Source organism: Triticum urartu, chromosome 6A, assembly GCF_056163025.1.
Source record: "Triticum urartu cultivar PI428250 chromosome 6A, HENAU_Tu73, whole genome shotgun sequence".
In the NCBI taxonomy this organism is placed as follows: domain Eukaryota; kingdom Viridiplantae; phylum Streptophyta; class Magnoliopsida; order Poales; family Poaceae; genus Triticum; species Triticum urartu.
This window is the reverse complement of record NC_141878.1, coordinates 70,963,980-70,986,086: the sequence shown is the minus strand read 5'-3', so window position 1 is coordinate 70,986,086 and position 22,107 is coordinate 70,963,980. Positions and strand designations below refer to the sequence as shown.

Below are 22,107 nucleotides of genomic sequence, written 5' to 3'. Positions count from 1 at the left end.
AATGTTAACCATGTATACAAAAAATATACAATGCGTGTGAAAAATGTTGATCATGTATATCAAAATGTTAATAAAGAATTTCAAAAAAATATTAAACAAGTATTTGAAAAATGTTAAATGTGTATAGAAAAAATGTTTACCATGTATTAAAAAATGTTTATCTTGCATTTGAAAAAATGATGATCAAGCATTTGAAAAATGTTAAATATGTAAAAAAATGTTGACCATGTATCCGAAAAATTTATACAAAAAATATACAATGAGTGTGAAAAAATTGATCATGTATTTTAAAACATGTTAATAAAATATTAAAAAAATAAATAAAAGAGTATTTGAAAAATGTTGACCATGTATTAAAAAATGTTAATCTTGCATATGAAAAAATGTTGATCAAGCATTTGAAAAATGTTAAATGTGTATATAAAAAATGTTGACCATGTATTAATCTTGTACTTGAAAAATGTTTAATCCAATATTTGAAAAAATATTGTTAAATTTGTATAGAAAAGGGCTGACCATGTATTCAAAAAATACTGCTCTTGTATTTGAATAATGTTAATCAAGCATTTGAAAATTGTTTAAAATGTGTATAGAAAAAATCTTGAACATGTATTAAAAAATGTTAAACTTGTATTTGAAAAATGTTAAACATGTATTATAAAATTTTTGTTGACATATGCAAAAAATGTAGACTGAAAACCAAAATAAAAATTAGACGTGTGTTGAAGAAAAAATGATGAAAATCATGAAACAAACAAAAAAAATAAGGACCCAGAAAACCGAAACACAACAGAGAAAGAAAAATCAATGAAAAAACAAAAAAAACAAATAAAAAAAGAAGAAAACAAGGAAACCAAAGAAAACCGATCCAATTAAATAAAAGGAAAAAAAATAGGAAAAACTAGAGACAACTGAGAAAGAAATAAAAAACTAAAGAAAATAATGAAAAAAAAAGGAAAACCAATGAAAGCCGTGAAAAATAGAAAAACCAATGAAAAGAAAAAGGAAATATAAAACCTCAAGAAAACCGGGAAGAAAGAAAGAAAACCATAAGAAAAACAAAAAAACAAGTCGAATGAATCTACAACTACCGCGAGCGATCGAAAAAGAATAGGTCTGCTCAGTTTACAATGGGCGGGGGGGGGGGGGGAGAAAATTCTTTAGCGAGACGAAAGATATACTCATATAGTGTTCGTGTTTTCCTACCATATATGAACCTTTTTTTAGGGAATCCTACCCTATGAACCAAACCAAAGAAGACCAAGGAGCAACTATGTGAAGCTAAACGTGGGTGGGGCTTTTGACCCAGACTTACTAAAGACTCGTATGGTGCTATCATCATAGACTCAAATGGTAGATTTGTCACGTCGGGGGATAGGAAAATCAATTGATGCAAAGATGCGCTTATGGCCGAGGCACTAGCCTTACGGTTTGGTCTCAATTGGCAACTACAGTTGGGTGTAATCGCATAGAGATGAACTCCCATAACATCGGGGTGATAGAGAAAATGAAGAATGTGGGTTGCTCTTTCGGTCTATTGACGACAGTTTTTGATGATATGTATCACCTTGCATGTGATTCCCCGCATATTATTTTTGAGCATGCTCCTAGAGAGACTAATTGTGTTGTTCATGATTTAGCCAAACTAGTTAGAAGTAAGGTGTGTGCGGGGTGAATGAAAGATCCATCCGTAAAGATTATTGACACTCTTGTAAAAGATACTTCCTCCGTTCCTAAATATACGTCTTTTTAGATATTTTAATTAAAGCTACACACAGATGTATATATACATATTTTAGAGTCTACATTCACTCATTTTGCTCCATATGCAGTCCTAATTGAAATATCTAAAAAGACTTATATTTAGGAAAGGAGTAAGTACTTTTTTTTAGACGAGGAAAGGAGGAAGTACTATGATGATCACCTTGCATTAAAGAGGAGGCCTTACATCGGGCCGGGAACGGTCGCAATAAGAGCCCAACATCGAGAGCCCGCGCCAGTATTATTTATCTCTCTCTCTCTCCTCTCCCGGCTCCGGTGGGCCGTGTCGACCGTCAGCTCAACATTACCCTAAACCCCCCCAAACCCTCTCCCGCCGCGGAGAGAAATCCATGGCGGTGGACAAGCCCGGCGGCGGCGGCGGCGGCGGGGCCTCGTCCTCCACGCCCTCGCCCGCCTCCACCACGGACCGCTTCCTCAAGATCGTGCTCAGCTGGGACTACCTCCGCATCGTCGCCGACTCCAAGGTACACTCGAATCCCTCCGCGCCAACTAACGGCATCGCAATTACGCCCGACGCAATCCCTGAACCTTCACAATCTCCTGATTGGGGGCGGGCAGGGCGCGGACAAGGCCAAGGGGCTGCAGCACGTGAAGAACAGCTACGCCTCCGTGGAGGAGTACTTGGGCGTCTTCGAGCCGCTGCTCTTCGAGGAGGTCAAGGGGCAGATCCTCCAGGGCCGCCGCAACGAGGAGGAGGAGGAGGACGGTGGGCTTTGCTCCAACTTGCTGCTTGTGTGAATTTCTCAATTTCTGCCTCTTGGTTCATTATTAAGCAGTTCTTGGTTTGTGGTCTATTTGAGTAGAGGTTGGGCTGGACTGGCAGAGAGGGGCGGTGGCATCATGTGCAGAGTCCGAGGGTTTCCACAAGTTGTCCATGGTGGTGTCCGATGGCCTCCGTGACATTGTGTGTGAGAATGACCTCCTCCTGCTCTCCAAAGAGAAAGTAAGTTCCATGCTAGCAGGAAGCAGACAACACCCCAGCCAATTTAGTGGATCTTATAGTGTGCAGACTGCCCAACACTCTTATCTGTTTTGTTGTTAAATCTCAAGTTGGAAAACAATGAATATCTGAGACCAATGTATATACCAGATTAAAGGTCATTGTATTGCGATGAATGTTTTCAGATAATTTCCTAGGGAAAATTGATCAGTCCATCAGATCTACGTAGCATAAGTCATGATTGCATTTCCCCCACATTTACTGTGCACCAGACATGGTTAGCCATATTGATGATGAATGATGAGTTAGGATATGCCTGCATTTTGCAGTTTGAGGAGGGAGTGAATCCTACCGCGTATGCCTTTGCCGTGGTGGAACAGCGAGGTGGTAAAGATAACCTCTCTCTTAGAACATTTGTGGCGGGGGAAATAAAAAATCTAAATGTTGCACGGCCTGTGAAGTCTTCAAGGCTGCAGCGCTTTGCTTCCATTTTGTCAACACCAAATAGCTTTCTGTGGATTTTAAAGGTGAGTTCGGTTGTTACTAAAGACTGCCCGAGTTTTCATGCTTGCCTCAGTTATTAAGGGCATGTACTTCTAGATATGACCTTGATATTTCATTTTTGGTCAATATCCTCAGATGTGCAGTTTATCTACCATACTGCGAGAGTACTCTGGAATGCACTCTGTAGCTTCACATCCTTTTAAGGATTTGATTCTTTCAGCTTCTGAGAACAACAGAGATGGAAATGATCAAAATCGTGCTTGGAATGTACCTCAGCCACTTATGGATTACCTGAAAACAAATCTTAATGGTTCACAGCTAGATGCAGTTAATGTGAGCGTACTTCGTACTATTTGATGTTGTCGTCATATCTAGTTCTGAGGGAAATGTATGTGCCTAACAGACCAGTATTGTCTCCTGCAGGCAGGTCTTTCGCGCAGATCCTTTGTCCTTATTCAGGTTACTTTGCTACTTTTTCCTGCTGTTCTAACTTGCAGTGTATTGTCGTTTACCTTGTCAAGTGAGAACAATTTTGGATGTATGCATTTTCTGGAGAATGTATAAGCAGATCTGTGGACATCGCATTCCTTAGAAGCATGAACCATTGACCGTGGAGTTCTACTCTTATTTGTAGGGCCCACCAGGAACTGGAAAAACACAAACGATCCTTGGACTGCTCAGTGCTGTTCTCCATTCCGCTCCTGCAAGAATGCAGACTAGGTAATAATCTTCTGTTTTTTTCTGTAATATCAAGTGAAATGCATATTGGTAATATTATTTTGGAGATGACAAAAAAATCCTTGTCCTTTTTAATTAGAAATGACATAATAAAAGTTACAACAGAAATATATACACTGTAATCTGCAGAAATTTATTCCTCTTTTGTCGTAATGTTTCTTCCAGATAAAAATGAGTGCATGTATCTCACATGCTTCATGATCCTTTTGCAGAGGAGGGTTTGATGTTCAAAAGCATGGGCCAGAGCTGGACATAGAGAGCAAGTAAGTGCTTATTTCCTAGTTAGTTTCTGACATTCTTTGGTTTTGGAGCGCTGAAGGAAAGCATAAAATGCTGAGTGAAGAGCATGTAGCAGTTACAAGATTAAGGATATTGCCAGAAATGTTCATAATTGCTGCATCTGTTGCTGGCTTTTCATGTACTCACTCTTTGGCACTCGCGTTTTTCTTTGATGCCTTAAAAACATGGGTGCAACCAGGCTTTATCAGAAGGATAAGATTGTTGTGGTTTACATTTGCACTATCATGTATAGTGATCCTTCAGCATCTAGTTTCAGCCTTCATGTGCTGTGTGGGAATTTTTGTATGTGTTTTTTGGTTGCGTTTTCTGTTGCGAAATTCTGCAAGATTCTACTACAAGTATTTGTGAGCACTTAGCACTATCTTACTGTGGAGTTTACATGATAGGCACGCAAACTGGATGAAAGCATCTCCATGGCTAATTGGTGCAAATCCTCGAGATTTGATTATGCCTGTCGATGGTGATGATGGTTTTTATCCTACTGGGAATGATCTGGTACTCTTCTATACTCGGTAGTTGACTATATTTGCCATTATTTCTGGATGTGGATGGTTCATCCCTTACATGGTTAAAACAATTCTGGGCAGAAACCTGAAGTCGTAAGTTCCAATCGCAAGTATCGTGCCCATGTGTTGGTCTGTGCTCCATCCAACTCAGCACTTGATGAGATTGTATTGCGTGTTCTTCAAACAGGTTAGTTTTTTTGGCTCTATGTCATATGATGCTGAAAATGTTAATCAAAATGAAAGTATTCTTGCATCCATATGTCTGTGATCAAACACTATTGTTTGTGAGCTCGTGCTTATTGCTTTGGTCATGAGCAAATTAACTAACAAAGTTATTGCATGTTTTCAGGAATACGTGATGAAAATAACAACACTTACAATCCCAAGATTGTGCGTATTGGATTAAAGGCGCATCATTCTGTCAAAGCAGTTTCCATGGATTACCTTGTATGTGATTTGAGTTGCTAAGCATTCTGTCTAACTTGTGTCAATTATAGCGAGTTCAAATATTTACAGATACAACAAAAACAATCTGGGGTGGCATCAGATGGCGGGAGACGAGGAGCTGGTGAACAGGATCGAATTAGAGCTTCACTTCTTGACGAAGCAGCTATTGTACGAACATCTGTTGTTATCAATATTTGTTGATAATATTTGAAAATGTTATTCTCATTGTCAAGGAAAATTCGTAGGTGTTTTCTACCCTCAGTTTCAGTGGATCGGCCATTTTCACCAGGATGACTCGTGCTTTTGATGTTGTTATAATTGATGAAGCCGCGCAAGCTGTGAGTATTTTTTTGTGCATGTTATCTTTCTAGTGGAGCATTAACATTATCAGGCTTTGATAATGGTATCGTTTATGCTTCTATTTGCAAATTATTTCTGAATCTGACACGTGCACTTTGTTTTCAGGTAGAACCAGCGACTCTTGTGCCCCTGGTTCATGGATGCAGACAAGTTTTTCTTGTACGCAGTCTATTTTTCTCAGATGATTGTACATATCTCTTTTATTCAGCAGTTTACCTTTTCCTTGTCAATGTGTTATAGCTAATCACTATACTACTAGTGTGTTATAAATAATCACTATACTACTAGTTAAGTACTTCATTTACTCAACAGCAGGATGGTATTATCGATGTCCTTGTGGATATTAAATCTAGAATCATTTCACTAGCTTAGATTCTGTAGAAATTTGTTTTCATTTCTTCCTGTACGTGTTTACGCGCACGCCGTACCTAGCCATCTGTTCCTGACCATTTCGCTTCATATCTTCTGTACTCTGTTGATATGTTGATACCTAAGGTACCTTGAGTATTTGCTCACAGTGGTTACATTTGTATCCTCAGTTTCTCACTATCACTTCTGATATTCATACCAGGTTGGTGACCCAGTTCAGTTACCTGCAACTGTAATTTCAAAGACTGCTCAGAACTTAGGGTAAGACGTCCCCTTATTTTTCTTTAATTGATTCACACTGTTAACGTGTTGCAATGCTAATACAATGCTAGCTATCCATCAGGTATCGAACAAGTTTGTTCCAGAGATTTCAAGCTGCTGGTTTTCCCGTGCAAATGCTCAAAATTCAGTATCGTATGCATCCAGAGGTAGTACCCCACTCAATTCATGTAAGCTGGAAACTGGATGGCTTTCTGATTTTACTAATACATTCAATAAACAGATTAGTGTATTCCCTTCAAAAGAATTCTATGAAGGCATCCTAGAAGACGGGGAAGGGCTCAACAAAAAACGTCCATGGCATTCCTACAGCTGCTTCGGACCATTTTGCTTCTTTGATGTTGATGGGGTTGAATCTCAGCTGTCTGGAAGTGGTTCGACGGTGAACGAGGATGAAGTGGAATTCATAACCCTCCTATATCACCAATTGGCCATGCGCTATCCAGAACTCAAATCTAGTTCTCAAGTAGCTGTTATATCACCATACAGGGGTCAGGTGAAACTCCTGAAGGACCATTTCCGGTCGACCTTTGGCGACCAATCAAAGGAAGTTATAGATGTAAACACTGTTGATGGATTCCAGGTAACTAGTTTATTAACATGCATTGCAGATTTGCTCTATGTAACGTAGTGGGTTGCAGTGATTGTAATATGGCATCTTGTTGCTCACATGTAGGGCCGTGAAAAGGAACTTGTCATTTTCTCATGTGTTCGATGCAATAAGGAGCAAAATATTGGGTTTGTTTCTGATTTTCGGCGAATGAATGTTGCCATCACCAGAGCTAGATCTGCTGTACTTGTAAGTGGTCTTTATCCAAACATCAATGTTGTCTTTTTTTATGATGCACATTGCATACACACTGGTAGAAAGAAACGAGTTTTAATTGTATTGGATTTACAACCCTACATGTTTGTTCATGGATTACGCGGTGTGACAGTATGGAGGTTATACTGCCTGAGTTCCTTTTTTAGAAGAACAAGCTATGCGATGTATAACTCGATTTGATGTATTCTACCCATTCTACATCTCACTAGGAATCAGGAGTTGGCTTATTTGTGTAAACTATCATTCGTTGTTGGTAAATACCCAAATAACAAATTAGCGTGTGATGCAGGTAATAGGTTCCGCTTCAACATTGAAGAAAGATAAACACTGGACCAACCTTGTTGAGAGTGCCAAAGAGCGAAACCGTTATTTCAAGGTGAGATGGCTACTGTCTTTCTTTTGAAGCTTGTGTAGAAAAACAACATTTGGTGAATGTAACTAACCATGATCATCTTGCAGGTGCCAAAGCCATTCACTGCGTTCTTCACCGAGGATAGTTTCAAATCCATGAAGGTGGAAAGACCTGTTCCAGACGCGAGGATATCACAGGCAGTAGAAGCCATCAATGAAGTGGTTGCAAGGCAAGAAGTGATGGACGCAGACGATGCTGGGGACCATCAAGTGGATGGAGATGATTATGACGCCATGGAGGCTGACGATGGAGGAGGTGGTGATGATTAATTGTTGCCTGCAATGTATTGCTGGAGGGGGAGCTTTATCAGAGGCCAGGTACATAACATAGAAGAGCAAAAAGCTTTGCAAGTTAGAAATTCTGCTATTCTTAGCAAATTTTAGGGGGGAAGAGGCTGGTGCATGCCTGCCTTGCCCAACGAATCATCTACGCGAACTCCATGCATACATTATGGAACAAAAAAAGTTAACCGCAGAACTGCAGCAGCTCTGGCTTCTGCTGTGTCTATATGCTTATATATCGTATGTGTGTATGTTGTTCACTTGATTTTGTAGTACATGTGCTGGAATTTGGCGAAGAACACCAGCCGGTGCCCTCCCTGGTTACATTTCTTTCTTCGCCAGAGGCTGGCACATGTCGTGGACCTTGCTGTAGCTCTTATGGCTTAGGTGCTGTCATGTTCCCATCTCACAAAACTCAAATTTAAAAGGTTTGACAAATTCCAGAAAAGATATGTGGTTGTTCACAAGATATCTGTCTACAATCCTTGAAAATTTCAGATCCAAATTTGAAATACACATAACCTTTGCTATTGTATGAGTCACCTGGCATTATATTGTACAACCATGAAAGTGTATCTATTGCTCTGGCGGGCACCATGAAACTAAGAATGAGCAGCGGTGTGCTTGATTCTGTTCAAAATGGCTGAAATAAAATAGTCTTGTAATAACCAAATCATGTGCAAGGTATCCATTGAAAGGGTAGCATTCGATCAATGAATATGGGAAAACAATCTCACACGTTCACAGGGAAATTTATTCAGACAATGCTCCCAATTGAAAAGGTAGTTGAACCATCCTTGTCTTCAGTCTTATGATGCACCTGGCAACAAGAAACTTAGGAATCTAACCGATTGATATAACCAATTTAAACTAAAATTTAATATTTGTTTAGAAGACTATAATTTGTTTACTTTGTATTGGTTGGGGTGCGTCTAGCCTGGTGCAACGCCCAGGCGACACATAAGGGTCCCAATGGCAAGCCATTGTGATGGACCCTCCATCATAAAAAAAAAAATTCATATCGTTGTGGACACATGGTTCACATATCAAATAAATTCCAATCTCGCAACATGATATGCCAGATTTTATTGCTTGGAGTTATACGAAAAATGATACGTTGTCGGTCCGGTCTGCTTATTTTGTGGAGTGGGACCATCAGTATGGAAGTAGACTAAAACATTCTAATGGGATGGGGCGAACCACCGTTAATCCTATTTGGAGTAAGATATGGAAGTTATCATGTCCGGCAAAAGTTAAAATTTTTATATGGCGTACATTACATGAAACACTTTCATGCCGGATTACGCTGGCAAATAGACATATGAAGGTCATGCTCATTTGTCCTACTTGCTTTGAGGGTTCTAAAAATACAAAGCATATGCTTTTCCTTTGCAGTAGAGCAAAGGAGGTTTGAACAAGGCTGGGGATGAATGATATCATTGATAAAGCTTGCGAGGTTGACCTTACTGGAGAGGCGGTGTTGGAGTACCTACTACGTCTGCCAGATCAAGAATTAAGGATAATGGGTTATCACAATGTGCGTGAAATGATTGCTGTCTCAGCATGGTATTTATGGTGGGAAAGACGGAAGTTAGTGCATAAAGAGACAACTCAGAATGCACTTCAGATTTCAGTAGGGATTCTAGCCCTTACGTCAAACTTCGTAAATGCATCATCCCTCAAGGCTTCTATGAAAAAGGGGGGTTGGTCATGTCCTCCTAGGGGTTTTGTGAAACTTAACGTTGACGCTTTTTTTGATCACGACCTTCTTAGGGGCACGATGGGGGCGATTTTGAGAGATGAAAAAGGTAGTTTATCGCGGGAGGGAACGGGAAGATTGACTACTGCGCAGATGTGTTGATGGCGGAAGCCTCAGCTCTTAAATTTGGTATAACATTGGCGCAAAGGGCGGGATGTAATCACCTTATTATTAAGGCAAACAATCTGGAGATGATTGATACCATGAATAATAAAGGACAGTCGGCATGTGCGGCGGCGGCAATTTTTGACGACTGTTTTCATTATGCTTGTGACTTCGTTGCTACTAGATTCGAACATTATAATAGAGAAGCAAATAAAGTAGCTCACGAGCTTGCGAGTTTAGCTAGATTTTCATTGATTTCTAATTGATTTGAGGAACCTTTAAATAAAATTGTAATGATCCTCACAAACGATGTACTTTTTATTTCTAATGAATAAAGTTTTCATTTATCTCAAAAAAAGCTGATAAGAACAAATACTACATTTGATCTAGCCAAAAGGCAGAGAAATGTATGCTTTGAAAGGTTGCCCTCCGCCTCTTATTGCTCTCTCAGCTGACCGTGCTGCTCGCACCGGCGAGGTGGTACTAATCAAACAGCAGCGCATTAGTTTTTTTTTTTGAGACAATCAGCAAAGCTTTATTGATTCGTCACATAATTTACATGGACAAAATGAAGATTCTCAGGATGGCCCAACCAAACATGGCGACCAAGCCCCAGTTTTAGTATATGCTTTGCTAGATTGTGAGCTTCGACATTCGAGCTCCTAAATTCATGAACAAAATTACACAAAGTAAAACTAGTAGAGTACTCTAGTATTTAATGTATAATAGCCCCATAGCCAGCCCCACTTCTCCTCTTGATGTCATCTATCACCACCGAGCAATCCGAAGACACCTGAATAGCTTGTAGGTTTAGATGCTCCGCCAATGCCATGGCCTCCCTCACCGCTAGAGCTTCCAGAGTCGTGGGATCAACTATACCTCTGAATACCACGGATGAAGCACCTAGATAGAGTCCTTGCCTATTCCTGCATATCGCTGCCACTGAACCGACTCCTCGACGTCCCCTCACCGTAGCATCTACATTCACCTTCATAAAATTTTCCGGTGGTTGGATCCAGTTGGACGGCCTCGCCGGCCTGGCCTGTGAATGCTGGATGTGTGGCTTCTTTAAAACTTGGAGATCACTCCAATAGGACCGAATATATAAGTGTGTTGACATTGGGCTTTGAAAGATGTCTTCATAAACTACTTTCCTTCTCGCTCTCCATATAACCCATAACGTGATCACCATGCGAACTAGCTGGTCATGCGATAATTTGCTGTTCATTTGGAAGTGTAGAGAGAATATTTGGTGCAACGCATTGTATTCCATGGAGTAGGTTACATTATATACACAGGATGTCTTGCGTGACAAGGTAACTAATCCTACCATATCTCTAGGAGTTAGCTATACAAGGCTAGAGAAGATAAGATTAGAAATACAAGATATGTCACGTTCAACACCCCCCCGCAGTCGAAGCGTCGGCATGGGCGATGCAAAGACTGGAACGAAACTCCTGGAATGCAACGGTTGGAAGCCCCTTGGTCATAATGTCGGCAAACTGCTGGGTGGTCGGTACATGAAGAACACGAAGCTGACCCAACTGTACCTTCTCGCGGACGAAGTGAACATCAAGTTCAATATGCTTGGTGCGCTTGTGCTGCACCGGGTTGGCCGCGAGATAGGTGGCTGAAACATTATCACAGTAAACCATCGTGGCTTTCGGGATGGAAACCCGAAGTTCACCAAGTAACTGACGGAGCCAACATGTCTCGGCAACAACATTGGCAACAGCACGGTACTCGGCCTCGGCACTCGAGCGGGAGACGGTGGGCTGCCGCTTGGAGGACCAAGATATGAGAGAGTCACCGAAGAAGACACAATATCCCGATGTGGACCGTCGAGTGTCAGGACAGCCAGCCCAATCCGCATCAGTGTAAGCAAGCAGCTCGGTGGAGGTAGAAGCACGAAGACGAAGACCAAAGGTCGGTGTGCCACGAATATACCGAAGAATGCGCTTGACCAAGGACCAGTGAACATCACGGGGCGAGTGCATATGCAAGCAAACCTGCTGAACTGCAAACTGAATGTCTGGTCTGGTGAGCGTGAGATACTGAAGAGCACCAACAATACTGCGGTATAGAGGGGCATCGGTAGCAGGTTGCCCAGCAGTGGCAGAAAGCTTCGGCTTAGCCTCGGCAGGAGTGGCAGCAGGCTTGCAGTCGGTCATGCCAGCACGATCCAGCAGATCAAGAACATACTGTCCTTGATGGAGAAAGAATCCAGAGGCATCACGTCGCACATTAATGCCGAGAAAGAAGTGCAAAGCGCCCAAGTCCTTCAGCCAAAACTCAGAACCAAGACGACTGATGATGTCGCGAAGTATGTCCACGCGAGAGGCAGTGATTACAATGTCGTCAACATACAGAAGAAGCATGGCGACATGATCAGCTCGATGAAGCACAAATAGTGACGTGTCCGAGGTGGTGCTGCGAAACCCAAGGGCAGTGAGAAATGCTGCAATGCGGTGATACCAAGCACGAGGCGCCTGCTTCAGACCATAGAGAGACCGTGAGAGCAAGCAGACATCATCAGGTCGAGTGGGATCAACAAAACCAGTGGGCTGCTGACATAGAACACGCTCCTGGAGATGACCATAAAGAAATGCGTTGTTGATGTCAAGCTGATGAACAGGCCAATGACGAGATGCAGCGAGCTGAAGAACGACGCGTATCGTGGCGGGTTTGACAACCGGAGAAAAGGTCTCCGAGAAATCAACACCAACACGTTGCGCAAAGCCACGAACAACCCAGCGGGCCTTGTACCTGTCCAAAGAGCCATCCGGAAGGAACTTATGCCGAAGTACCCACTTGCCAGTAATAATGTTAGCACCAGGGGACGAGGAACCAGCGTCCATGTCCGGTTGGCGACGAGGGCATCATACTCAGAGCGCATGGCGGCAAGCCAGTGCGGGTCGCTCAACGCAGAGCGCACCGAGCGCGGCACGGGAGAGACGACCGTGACACTGAGGTTGTGATAGCGAGGATTCGGTTGCCGGATCCCGTCCTTGGCGCGTGTCACCATGGAATGATGAGGCGGCGGGGGTGGTAGTCGAGGCCGCCGTCGAGGCAGAGCCACAGCCTCTGGAGATGGAACCGCCGAGGAGGACGGCGTGACCGTGGCCGAGACGGCGGGTGACGAGGCCGCAGGGGGCGATGACGAATCTGCGGGCAAGACCGCAGTTGGCAGCGTCAGGGACGGCGACGAGGCCATCGGTGAAGCCGCAGGTGGCTGTACCAACAGCGGCGACGGAACCGCGGACGAGGCCGCGGGTGACCGTGAAGACGACGGTGACGAGGCCGCGGATGGAGCCGCGGGTGTCGGAGTGACCGCAGGCAGTGAGGAGGCCGCGGCACGTATGGGTGACGCCGACCGAGGTAAGGCCGGCTCCTCCTGAGCCGGCGAGGGAGACCCCGCCGAGAGGCCGGAGGGGCCCGCCAAAGAGTAGTGCGGGCGCGGCGATGGGAGCGAAAGAGCTCCCCGAGACCGCCGAGTGGGAGCGTCCACGGTCGGAGCTGCTGTCGATGAAACCTGCTCAAAGGGAAAAACAGCTTCATCAAAGTAAACATGCCGTGAGACGAACACTCAGCGAGAGACCGGGTCGTAGCAGCGAAAGCCTTTGGTGTTGGGTTGGTAGCCAAGAAAGACACAAGCGAGAGAGCGTGGTGCAAGCTTGTGTGGCGCCGTAGCGGTGATGTTGGGATAACACAAACAACCAAAGACGTGAAGATCATCATATGATGGAGGAGACCCGAACAGAAGATGGTGAGGGGTGTAGCTCCAGCGTGGTTTACATGGCCGGAGGTTGAGAAGAAGAGTGGCGGTGGCGAGTGCATTGGGCCAAAAGCGAGGTGGCATGTGTGCATGAAAGAGCAAGGCGCGGACACTCTCATTGAGGGTGCGGAGAACACGTTCGGCACGGCCGTTTTGTTGGGATGTGTATGGACAAGTTAAGCGAAAAATGGTGCCATGCGTGGATAGAAGATGGCGAATGGCGAGATTATCAAATTCTTTTCCGTTATCGGTTTGAAGATGAGCAATGGTGCGATAAAAGTGGGTGGTGACATAGGCATAAAATGAGTGAAGGGTGGAGGCGACGTCGGATTTGCGGCGTAACGGAAAAGTCCAAGTGAAGTGTGAAAAATCATCTAAAATCACAAGGTAGTATGATAAACCCGAATTGCTAGGCACGGGAGATGTCCAAACATCACAATGAATCACATCAAAGGGAAAAGTTGCAATCGAAGAAAACGGGAGACGAACGTGTTTTCCTATGCGGCAAGCATGACAAGTGTGAGCCGCTGATTTATTACATGAAAAGGAAAAGGTGCTCAAAATTTTATGAAGAGCGTCGGCGCCGGGATGACCGAGACGAGCGTGCCAAAGCGAGACGTCGGCATGAAGAGCGACCGGACCACTGCGAGTAGAAGCGCCGCATGGGTAGAGATCATCGGGAGAGTCACATCGGTGCAGAACCCTCCGGGAGCGAGCATCCTTAACGGAAAAACCGAGAGCGTCAAACTCAACAGTGACAGGATTTTCACGAGTAAGAGTGCGAACAGAACAAAGATTTTTAATTAAGGATGGTGAAACAAGCACATTATTGAGAGTTAAAGAAGAAGAAGGTAACGGAAGAGAGGATGAACCATGATGGGTGATGGGAAGAGAGCTACCATCACCGACCATGATGCGGGAGGAGAAAGGATAGGGAGCGGAACGGGATAAGATACCGGGGTTGGAGGCCATGTGGGCGGCGGCATCGGTGTCCATGTACCAATCGCCACCTCCGTTGTAGGCGCTCGGCGAGGGGGCAGCATGCAGGGCAGAGAGAAGCGCCGGGTCGTAGACCGGAGGGGCGCCACCATATGCACCATAGCCCGGCGTGCCGCCGTATGCAGGAGGACCACCATAGGCCGACGAGCCACCGTAGGCCGCGGCAGCGCCATGCGCGGCAGGAACCGGTGCGGTCAGCAGCGCCTGAGGAGTGCTCGGCCGTGGCCCGAGGATGCTCGGAGCTGGTGGGCGGGGACGGGCATGGAGTAGGCATGCACTACTCCTGTCCATGGGTTATACCCCAAGAGCCAAGGCGGAGGAAGGGTAGCCGCCGCAGGCGCAGGAGGGCGCGGCGTCGTGTTGGAGTTGCGGCCCCGGCCCCCGCGACCCTTCTGCTTGCGGCCGTTGGAGGGCGCAGGTGCGGGTGGCGGGGCAGGAGCGGGAGCGCGCGGCCCCGGCTGGGTTGGAGTAGAGCCGTGGCCGGCGGCGAGGCCCATGTGAAGAGCGGCGTGGGTCGCCTGCCGAGCGGTGTGACAGAGGCGGTTTTCCTCCATGCGAAGATAGGTAACCGCCTTCGCGTACGTCGGTGTGATGAGGGAGAGGTTGGCGGCGGACTGGCCAAGGTCGGGGTGGAGGCCGCGGAGGAGGTTGGTGAGGAGGACCGAGTCATCGATGGTCATGCCGACGTCGCGTAGCTCATCGGCGAGAACCTTCAGCCGCGTGCAGTACTCGTCGATCGAAAGATCGTTTTGCTGCATAGTGAAGAACTCCCCTTGAAGAAAGACGCGGCGCTGCAGTTGATTGTCGAGGAAGAGATCACACAGGCGCGTCCACATAGCATACGCGGACGGATCGCGGGCATTCACCATGTTGAAGAGGCTGCCGGAGATGGTGAGGAAGAGCCACTTGACGATGCAGGCGTCCACAGCGAGCCACTCGTCATCGTCCTTCATGTCATGGAAGTCAACACTCCCGTCAACATGCTCGATGAGACGGTAAGAGCGGAACAACAACGCGAAGTACGTGCGCCATGCATTGTAGGACGGCGAGTCGAGGTCGAGGATGACAGGGACGTGGTCCTTGATGTGGATCTCGTTGAGACGATCGGAGGTGAACATGGCACCGGAGAAGGAGCCAGCGTCGGATGCATCGGCCTTGGCCATGGAGACAGCGGGTGGTTAGGGTTTTGGGTGAGAGGGAGAGGGAGCGGTGGCTGCGATGGGTATGGAGAAGAGGGCGGCGGCGGCGACAGAAGGAAGGGAAAAGCGGCGGCGGCCCTTAGGGTTTCGGGAGAAACAAGAGAAGCGGCGGCGGCGTCGGCTACGGGGGAAGTGGCGTCGGCGGCGGCGGTTAGATTGGATGAGAAGGAGGCGGCGGCGGTGGCTACAGAGAGGTAGCGACGGCGGCGGCAGGAGGAGTTGGCGTGGCGGCGGCGTCTAGGGTTAGGCGCGGCGGCGGAGAGGTGCGGAAGCGACAGAAGATCGCGGTAAAACTAATACCATGTAGAGAGAATATTTGGTGCAACGCATTATATTCCATGGAATAGGTTACATTATATACACAGGATGTCTTGCGTGACAAGGTAACTAATCCTACCATATCTTTAGGAGTTAGCTATACAAGGCTAGAGAAGATAAGATTAGAAATACAAGATATGTCACGTTCAACAGGAAGATCCAGTCCTTCGCATTGTCGCTTTCATTCTAACACATCACCTCCACAATTTCTTCATCAGCTAACGCCCACACACTCCGAGCCATCGAGCAGTTTATAAGCGCATGTCGCCAAGAATCTCTTGCGCCGCATAACCTGCATGCCGCCGATGTAGCTTCCCGTTGATTTTACCATAGCAGCCCAGACGCCTTGAAGACCCAATAGCTCGGCTTAATTCGTACTCATGGCCCAGTAGAGTTGCTTCTCTCTATTCCTCCTATTCATATCTCAACCCGGAAGTTTCTCAAAAAAAAAAAATCCCAACCTGGAAAAACAAAATAAAAGCAAGGATTTGTTTCCGTGTACAGGGATTTAACTTCAAGATTTTGACAAGTTATAAGAGAACTTCGAGATTTTGATATGGACGGGTCGAAGCTATTAAAACAACATTAACTCCAGTTAGCGAGCTGAGACCGTGATGGGGCGTAGAACAATGGAGTTCAGAAAAACGTTGGCAGCTGCAGAGCGACAGAGCAAGACCTGCCGCCGGAGACTGCCAAGCGCCAACCCTGCCTTTCATGCTTTTTGAAGCTGCAGCTTTGTTAGGATTCGATCTTGCTAGGTAAAAACATTTGAGCGATAGGGCCACTCAATAATTGATGGCTTCAGCTGCACCTACACGTGGGACTTGGACTGTCAAAAATTCAGGCTTCTCTTTTCTAACTGAAGCCGACTAAGCTTGGACTCTGTGCCCTGCTTAATGGCCTCTCGACAGGCAGAATCCGAGAGGCAGAAAGATGCCCGGCCTCGCCTCGCTGTACCTCGCGCCGCGGCTTCCACGAAGCCACATCAAACCCAGAGACATGTAACCAAACGAGGCCTACTAAACATATGTGTACATACTGTGATTAGTATAGACTGATGGGACGGGCGTCCAATAAGCGCGAAGCGACTCCAGGCAAGTGGGAGTTAAGAGCTTTTCTCCTGTCTGCAAGTGTCATGTCACATTGCTTAATTAACAATGATTCAGTTGTCCCTCCCTTAATTGCATTGCAGGCCCCACAGCGTTATTTTATCTCTCTGCCCATTTGTTTGCCTATAAAAGCAGGCTCCCCTCGTTCACCCCTTCTTCACACAAACACAGCACAGCTCTGTGTTTCTGTCCCCTTTTCTAGGGTTAGATCAGATGTGATGAGAGGTCAAGAGGTGCTGTCTGGTGGCAGTACCAAGATCTGATCTCTATATGTGCAGGTAATTACTTGAACTAATTGGGTGACAAGCTTCTTGCTCTTGAACCACACGTGATTTGATTTGCTGTGCTACATGAATCTGGCTGCCTTGCTTGCGAATCAACCGGAGCTTTGCTTTTCAAAAACTAGTCTTGATTTCCTGGATCTTGTGTTTCACTTTTGATTATTCATCCGCTAAACCTTTCCTTGTTTCTCGCTGCATGTATAGGTTTTGCATTTGGAGGCAGTAAACTGGAGGCAGCAACTGCATAACTTGCGAGATGCTCGTAAGATTTCTTAACTGTCCAGTAAAACTAGAACTTGTTCAGTTATCTTCACCGGGACTTTCTGGAGATTAATTAATCTTCAACCTTAGTTCAAAACTGCGACATTTTTTATGGATTGGAGGGAGTAGTTCCATAGGTTTTCATATGTTCTTTGTCTTGGGCTAGCGACTAGGAGAAGATCCCGGAGAGGGAGATAGAAAAACTATTAACAGGACGGGTCCAGATAAAACCAAAATATTCTTGGGACTATACTTTCACGTCGATATTTAGTTTTTAGTCATTGTCACTGTCATTTGTCACTTCTGCTTTCGAAATTGGGAGCATCAATATTCTCCCTCCTAGCATTGCAATTTCAGCTAATTACTACCCTAGATATCCCTTTGAAATGTCGGATGGTGTTACCTTTTATTCACTTCATAAGTTATGCATACAGGAAATTGTGGCTTTGTTCACATCATCAGTCTAAGGTAGCAATTGGCCCACCTACCAGAGATAAATCATGATAATTTAGTTTTTAGTCATTATCACTGTCATTTGTCACTTCTGCTTTCGAAATTGGGAGCATCAATATTCTCCCTCCTAGCATTGCAATTTCAGCTAATTACTACCCTAGATATCCCTTTGAAATGTCGGATGGTGTTACCTTTTATTCACTTCATAAGTTATGCATACAGGAAATTGTGGCTTTGTTCACATCATCAGTCTAAGGTAGCAATTGGCCCACCTACCAGAGATAAATCATGATAATTTAGTTTTTAGTCATTATCACTGTCATTTGTCACTTCTGATTTCGAAATCAGGAGCATCAATATTCTCCCTCCTAGCATTGCAATTTCAGCTAATTACTACCCTAGATATCCCTTTGAAATGTCGGATGGTGTTACCTTTTATTCACTTCATAAGTTATGCATACAGGAAATTGTGGCTTTGTTCACATCATCAGTCTAAGGTAGCAATTGGCCCACCTACCAGAGATAAATCATGATAATTTAGTTTTTAGTCATTATCACTGTCATTTGTCACTTCTGATTTCGAAATCGGGAGCATCAATATTCTCCCTCCTAGCATTGCAATTTCAGCTAATTACTACCCTAGATATCCCTTTGAAATGTCGGATGGTGTTACCTTTTATTCACTTCATAAGTTATGCATACAGGAAATTGTGGCTTTGTTCACATCATCAGTCTAAGGTAGCAATTGGCCCACCTACCAGAGATAAATCATGATAATTTAGTTTTTAGTCATTATCACTGTCATTTGTCACTTCTGATTTCGAAATCGGGAGCATCAATATTCTCCCTCCTAGCATTGCAATTTCAGCTAATTACTACCCTAGATATCCCTTTGAAATGTCGGATGGTGTTACCTTTTATTCACTTCATAAGTTATGCATACAGGAAATTGTGGCTTTGTTCACATCATCAGTCTAAGGTAGCAATTGGCCCACCTACCAGAGATAAATCATGATAATTTAGTTTTTAGTCATTATCACTGTCATTTGTCACTTCTGATTTCGAAATCGGGAGCATCAATATTCTCCCTCCTAGCATTGCAATTTCAGCTAATTACTACCCTAGACATCCTTTTGAAATGTCGGATGGTGTTACCTTTTATTCACTTCATAAGTTATGCATACAGGAAATTGTGGCTTTGTTCACATCATCAGTCTAAGGTAGCAATTGGCCCACCTACCAGAGATAAATCATGATAATTTAGTTTAGTTCGTGTAAAAAAAGTTGGGTCAAAAAATATTTTAGTCTACTCCTCTTTCAAGGAGGTAATAACATACACTTTGTGGCTTCAGTATGCCACACTAGACACAATGTATGGTCTAATTTATGCTTGAAAACTAATTATATCATTAATGTGATGCAGTTCAAAGGTAATATTCAAAAGTATGTATGTTGGTCATTCTTCCAATTAACATGTAACCTATTTATTGGTAGGTTGGATGATGATCATGCCAATGATTTTACCGCAAGTTATGCAGTTGCTGCCTCAAGCTTGCTGCATCCCAATGTCAAACCAGTGAGATTTAAGATGAAGAAGTCATTCGAATACGAAACCAAAGAGAAAAACAACCATGCAAGAAGCCTCTGTAGTCTGCACAACCGATCATATTATTACTGCAAGCTAGCATATCTTTTTTATGTACTCCTTATGTCTCATAATATAAGAGCGTTTTTGACACTACACTAGTGTCAAACAAGCTCTTATATTATGAGACAAAGGGAGTACAATTTAACTTTATTTTCCCTTGCTATCCATGAGCTAAAGGCATCTGCAAGGCTGCAATGCAACTGTAATCTTGAAAATGGCAGTCAAAATGTTTGCATGCATGTATGTTATATTTCAATTTATATGAGTACGCAACTTTTCTCTGCTTTTAATATTATTATTTTTCATTTCGAGCTAGAATGTATTGTTAACCACCTCGGTAGTTCCAATAGTGACTAATGATAAAGTGAGAGAAATAAGGTTTTTTCGTCAATCCGCAAGAGGATAGTGTTGGGGAACGTAGCATAAATTCAAAATTTTCCTACGTGTCACCAAGATCTATCTATGGAGTCATCTAGCAACGAGGGAGGAGTGGATCTACATACCCTTGTAGATCGCGCGCGGAAGCGTTCAAGAGAACGGGGTTGATGGAGTCGTACTCGTCGTGATCCAAATCACCGATGATCCTAGCGCCGAACGGACGGCACCTCCGCGTTCAACACACGTACGGAGCAGCGACGTCTCCTCCTTCTTGATCCAGCAAGGGGGAAGGAGAGGTTGATGGAGATCCAGCAGCACGACGGCGTGGTGGTGGAAGTAGCAGGATTCCAACAGGGCTTCGCCAAGCGCTGCGGGAGGAGGAAGATGTGTCATGGGAGGGAGAGGGAGGCGCCAGGGCTTGGGTTGGGTTTCCCTCCCTTCCCCCCACTATATGTAGGGCCAAGGGAGAGGGGGAGGGCGCAACCTTGCCCCTTCCTCCAAGGAAGGGTGCGGCCAAGGGGGGGAGGAGTCCATCCTCCCCAAGGCACCTCGGAGGTGCCTCCCCCCTTTAGGACTCTCCCCTCCTCTTGTCCCTTTGGCGCATGGGCCTCTAGGGGCTGGTGCCCTTGGCCCATATAGGCCAAGGCGCACCCCCTACAGCCCATGTGGCCCCCGGGGCAGGTGGCCCCACCCGGTGGACCCCCGGGACCCTTCCGGTGGTCCCAGTACAATACCGGTGACCCCGAAACTTGTCCCGATGGCCGAAATAGCACTTCCTATATATAATTCTTTACCTCCGGACCATTCCGGAACTCCTCGTGACGTCCGGGATCTCATCCGGGACTCCGAACAACTTTCGGGTTACCGCATACTCATATCTCTATAACCCTAGCGTCACCGAACCTTAAGTGTGTAGACCCTACGGGTTCGGGAGACATGCAGACATGACCGAGATGACTCTCCGGTCAATAACCAACAGCGGGATCTGGATACCCATGTTGGTTCCCACATGTTCCACGATGATCTCATCGGATGAACCACGATGTCAAGGACTTAATCAATCCCGTATACAATTCCCTTTGTCTAGCGGTACGATACTTGCCCGAGATTCGATCGTCGGTATCCCGATACCTTGTTCAATATCGTTACCGGCAAGTCTCTTTACTCATTCCGTAACACATCATCCCGTGATCAACTCCTTGATCACATTGTGCACATTATGATGATGTCCTACCGAGTGGGCCCAGAGATACCTCTCCGTCACACGGAGTGGCAAATCCCAGTCTCGATTCGTGCCAACCCAACAGACACTTTCGGAGATACCCGTAGTGCACCTTTATAGTCACCCAGTTACGTTGTGACGTTTGGCACACCCAAAGCACTCCTACGGTATCCGGGAGTTGCACAATCTCATGGTCTAAGGAAATGATACTTGACATTAGAAAAGCTTTAGCATACGAACTACACGATCTTGTGCTATGCTTAGGATTGGGTCTTGTCCATCACATCATTCTCCTAATGATGTGATCCCGTTATCAACGACATCCAATGTCCATGGTCAGGAAACTGTAACCATCTATTGATCAACGAGCTAGTCAACTAGAGGCTTACTAGGGACATGGTGTTGTCTATGTATCCACACATGTATCTGAGTTTTCTATCAATACAATTCTAGCATGGATAATAAACGATTATCATGGACAAGGAAATATAATAATAACTAATTTATTATTGCCTCTAGGGCATATTTCCAACAGTCTCCCACTTGCACTAGAGTCAATAATCCAGTTCACATCGATATGTGATTAACACTCAAGGTCACATCCCCATGTGACTAACACCCAAAGAGTTTACTAGAGTCAATAATCTAGTTCACATTTACCATGTGATTAACACTCGATGAGTTCTGGGTTTGATCATGTTATGCTTGTGAGAGAGGTTATTGTCAACGGGTCTGAACCTTTCAGATCCGTGTGTGCTTCACAAATCTCTATGTCATCTCCTAGATGCAGCTACCACGCTCTATTTGGAGCTATTCCAAATAACTGTTCTACTATACGAATCCAGTTTACTACTCA

The 22,107-nt window shown here is 44.9% G+C and overlaps 1 protein-coding gene, 1 long non-coding RNA gene and 1 pseudogene across 2 annotated transcripts; 2 read left to right on the top strand and 1 right to left on the bottom strand.

Moving 5' to 3' along the window:
- Positions 1–2,025: 2,025 nt before the first annotated feature.
- LOC125530860 (putative helicase MAGATAMA 3) lies at positions 2,026–7,987 on the top strand. Its single transcript, XM_048695276.2, has 20 exons — positions 2,026–2,246; positions 2,341–2,488; positions 2,586–2,725; positions 3,052–3,249; positions 3,362–3,559; positions 3,650–3,685; positions 3,861–3,946; positions 4,177–4,227; positions 4,651–4,759; positions 4,852–4,957; positions 5,120–5,217; positions 5,287–5,385; positions 5,463–5,555; positions 5,683–5,736; positions 6,149–6,207; positions 6,290–6,374; positions 6,449–6,808; positions 6,902–7,024; positions 7,341–7,427; positions 7,511–7,987. Exons 1-20 carry the CDS (start codon positions 2,112–2,114, stop codon positions 7,730–7,732), a joined length of 2,487 nt encoding a protein of 828 aa, XP_048551233.2. The 5' UTR covers positions 2,026–2,111; the 3' UTR covers positions 7,733–7,987.
- A 1,925-nt stretch (positions 7,988–9,912) lies between these two features.
- Positions 9,913–10,019, bottom strand: LOC125530861 (U2 spliceosomal RNA; annotated as a pseudogene).
- Positions 10,020–17,182: 7,163 nt separating this feature from the next.
- LOC147964004 (uncharacterized) lies at positions 17,183–19,941 on the top strand. The gene is made up of 3 exons (XR_015607308.1): positions 17,183–17,286; positions 17,494–17,551; positions 19,498–19,941. It is a non-coding gene; the product is annotated as an uncharacterized LOC147964004 (long non-coding RNA).
- Positions 19,942–22,107: the final 2,166 nt, after the last annotated feature.

Coding starts and splice junctions, on each gene's coding strand:
- LOC125530860 (XM_048695276.2), top strand. CDS start 2,112: ATGGCGGTGGACAAGCCCGGCGGCGGCGGCGGCGGCGGGGCCTCGTCC. Junction 3,560..3,649: donor CACAGCTAGATGCAGTTAAT/GTGAGCGTACTT, acceptor TGTCTCCTGCAG/GCAGGTCTTTCGCGCAGATC. Junction 5,218..5,286: donor CAGTTTCCATGGATTACCTT/GTATGTGATTTG, acceptor AAATATTTACAG/ATACAACAAAAACAATCTGG.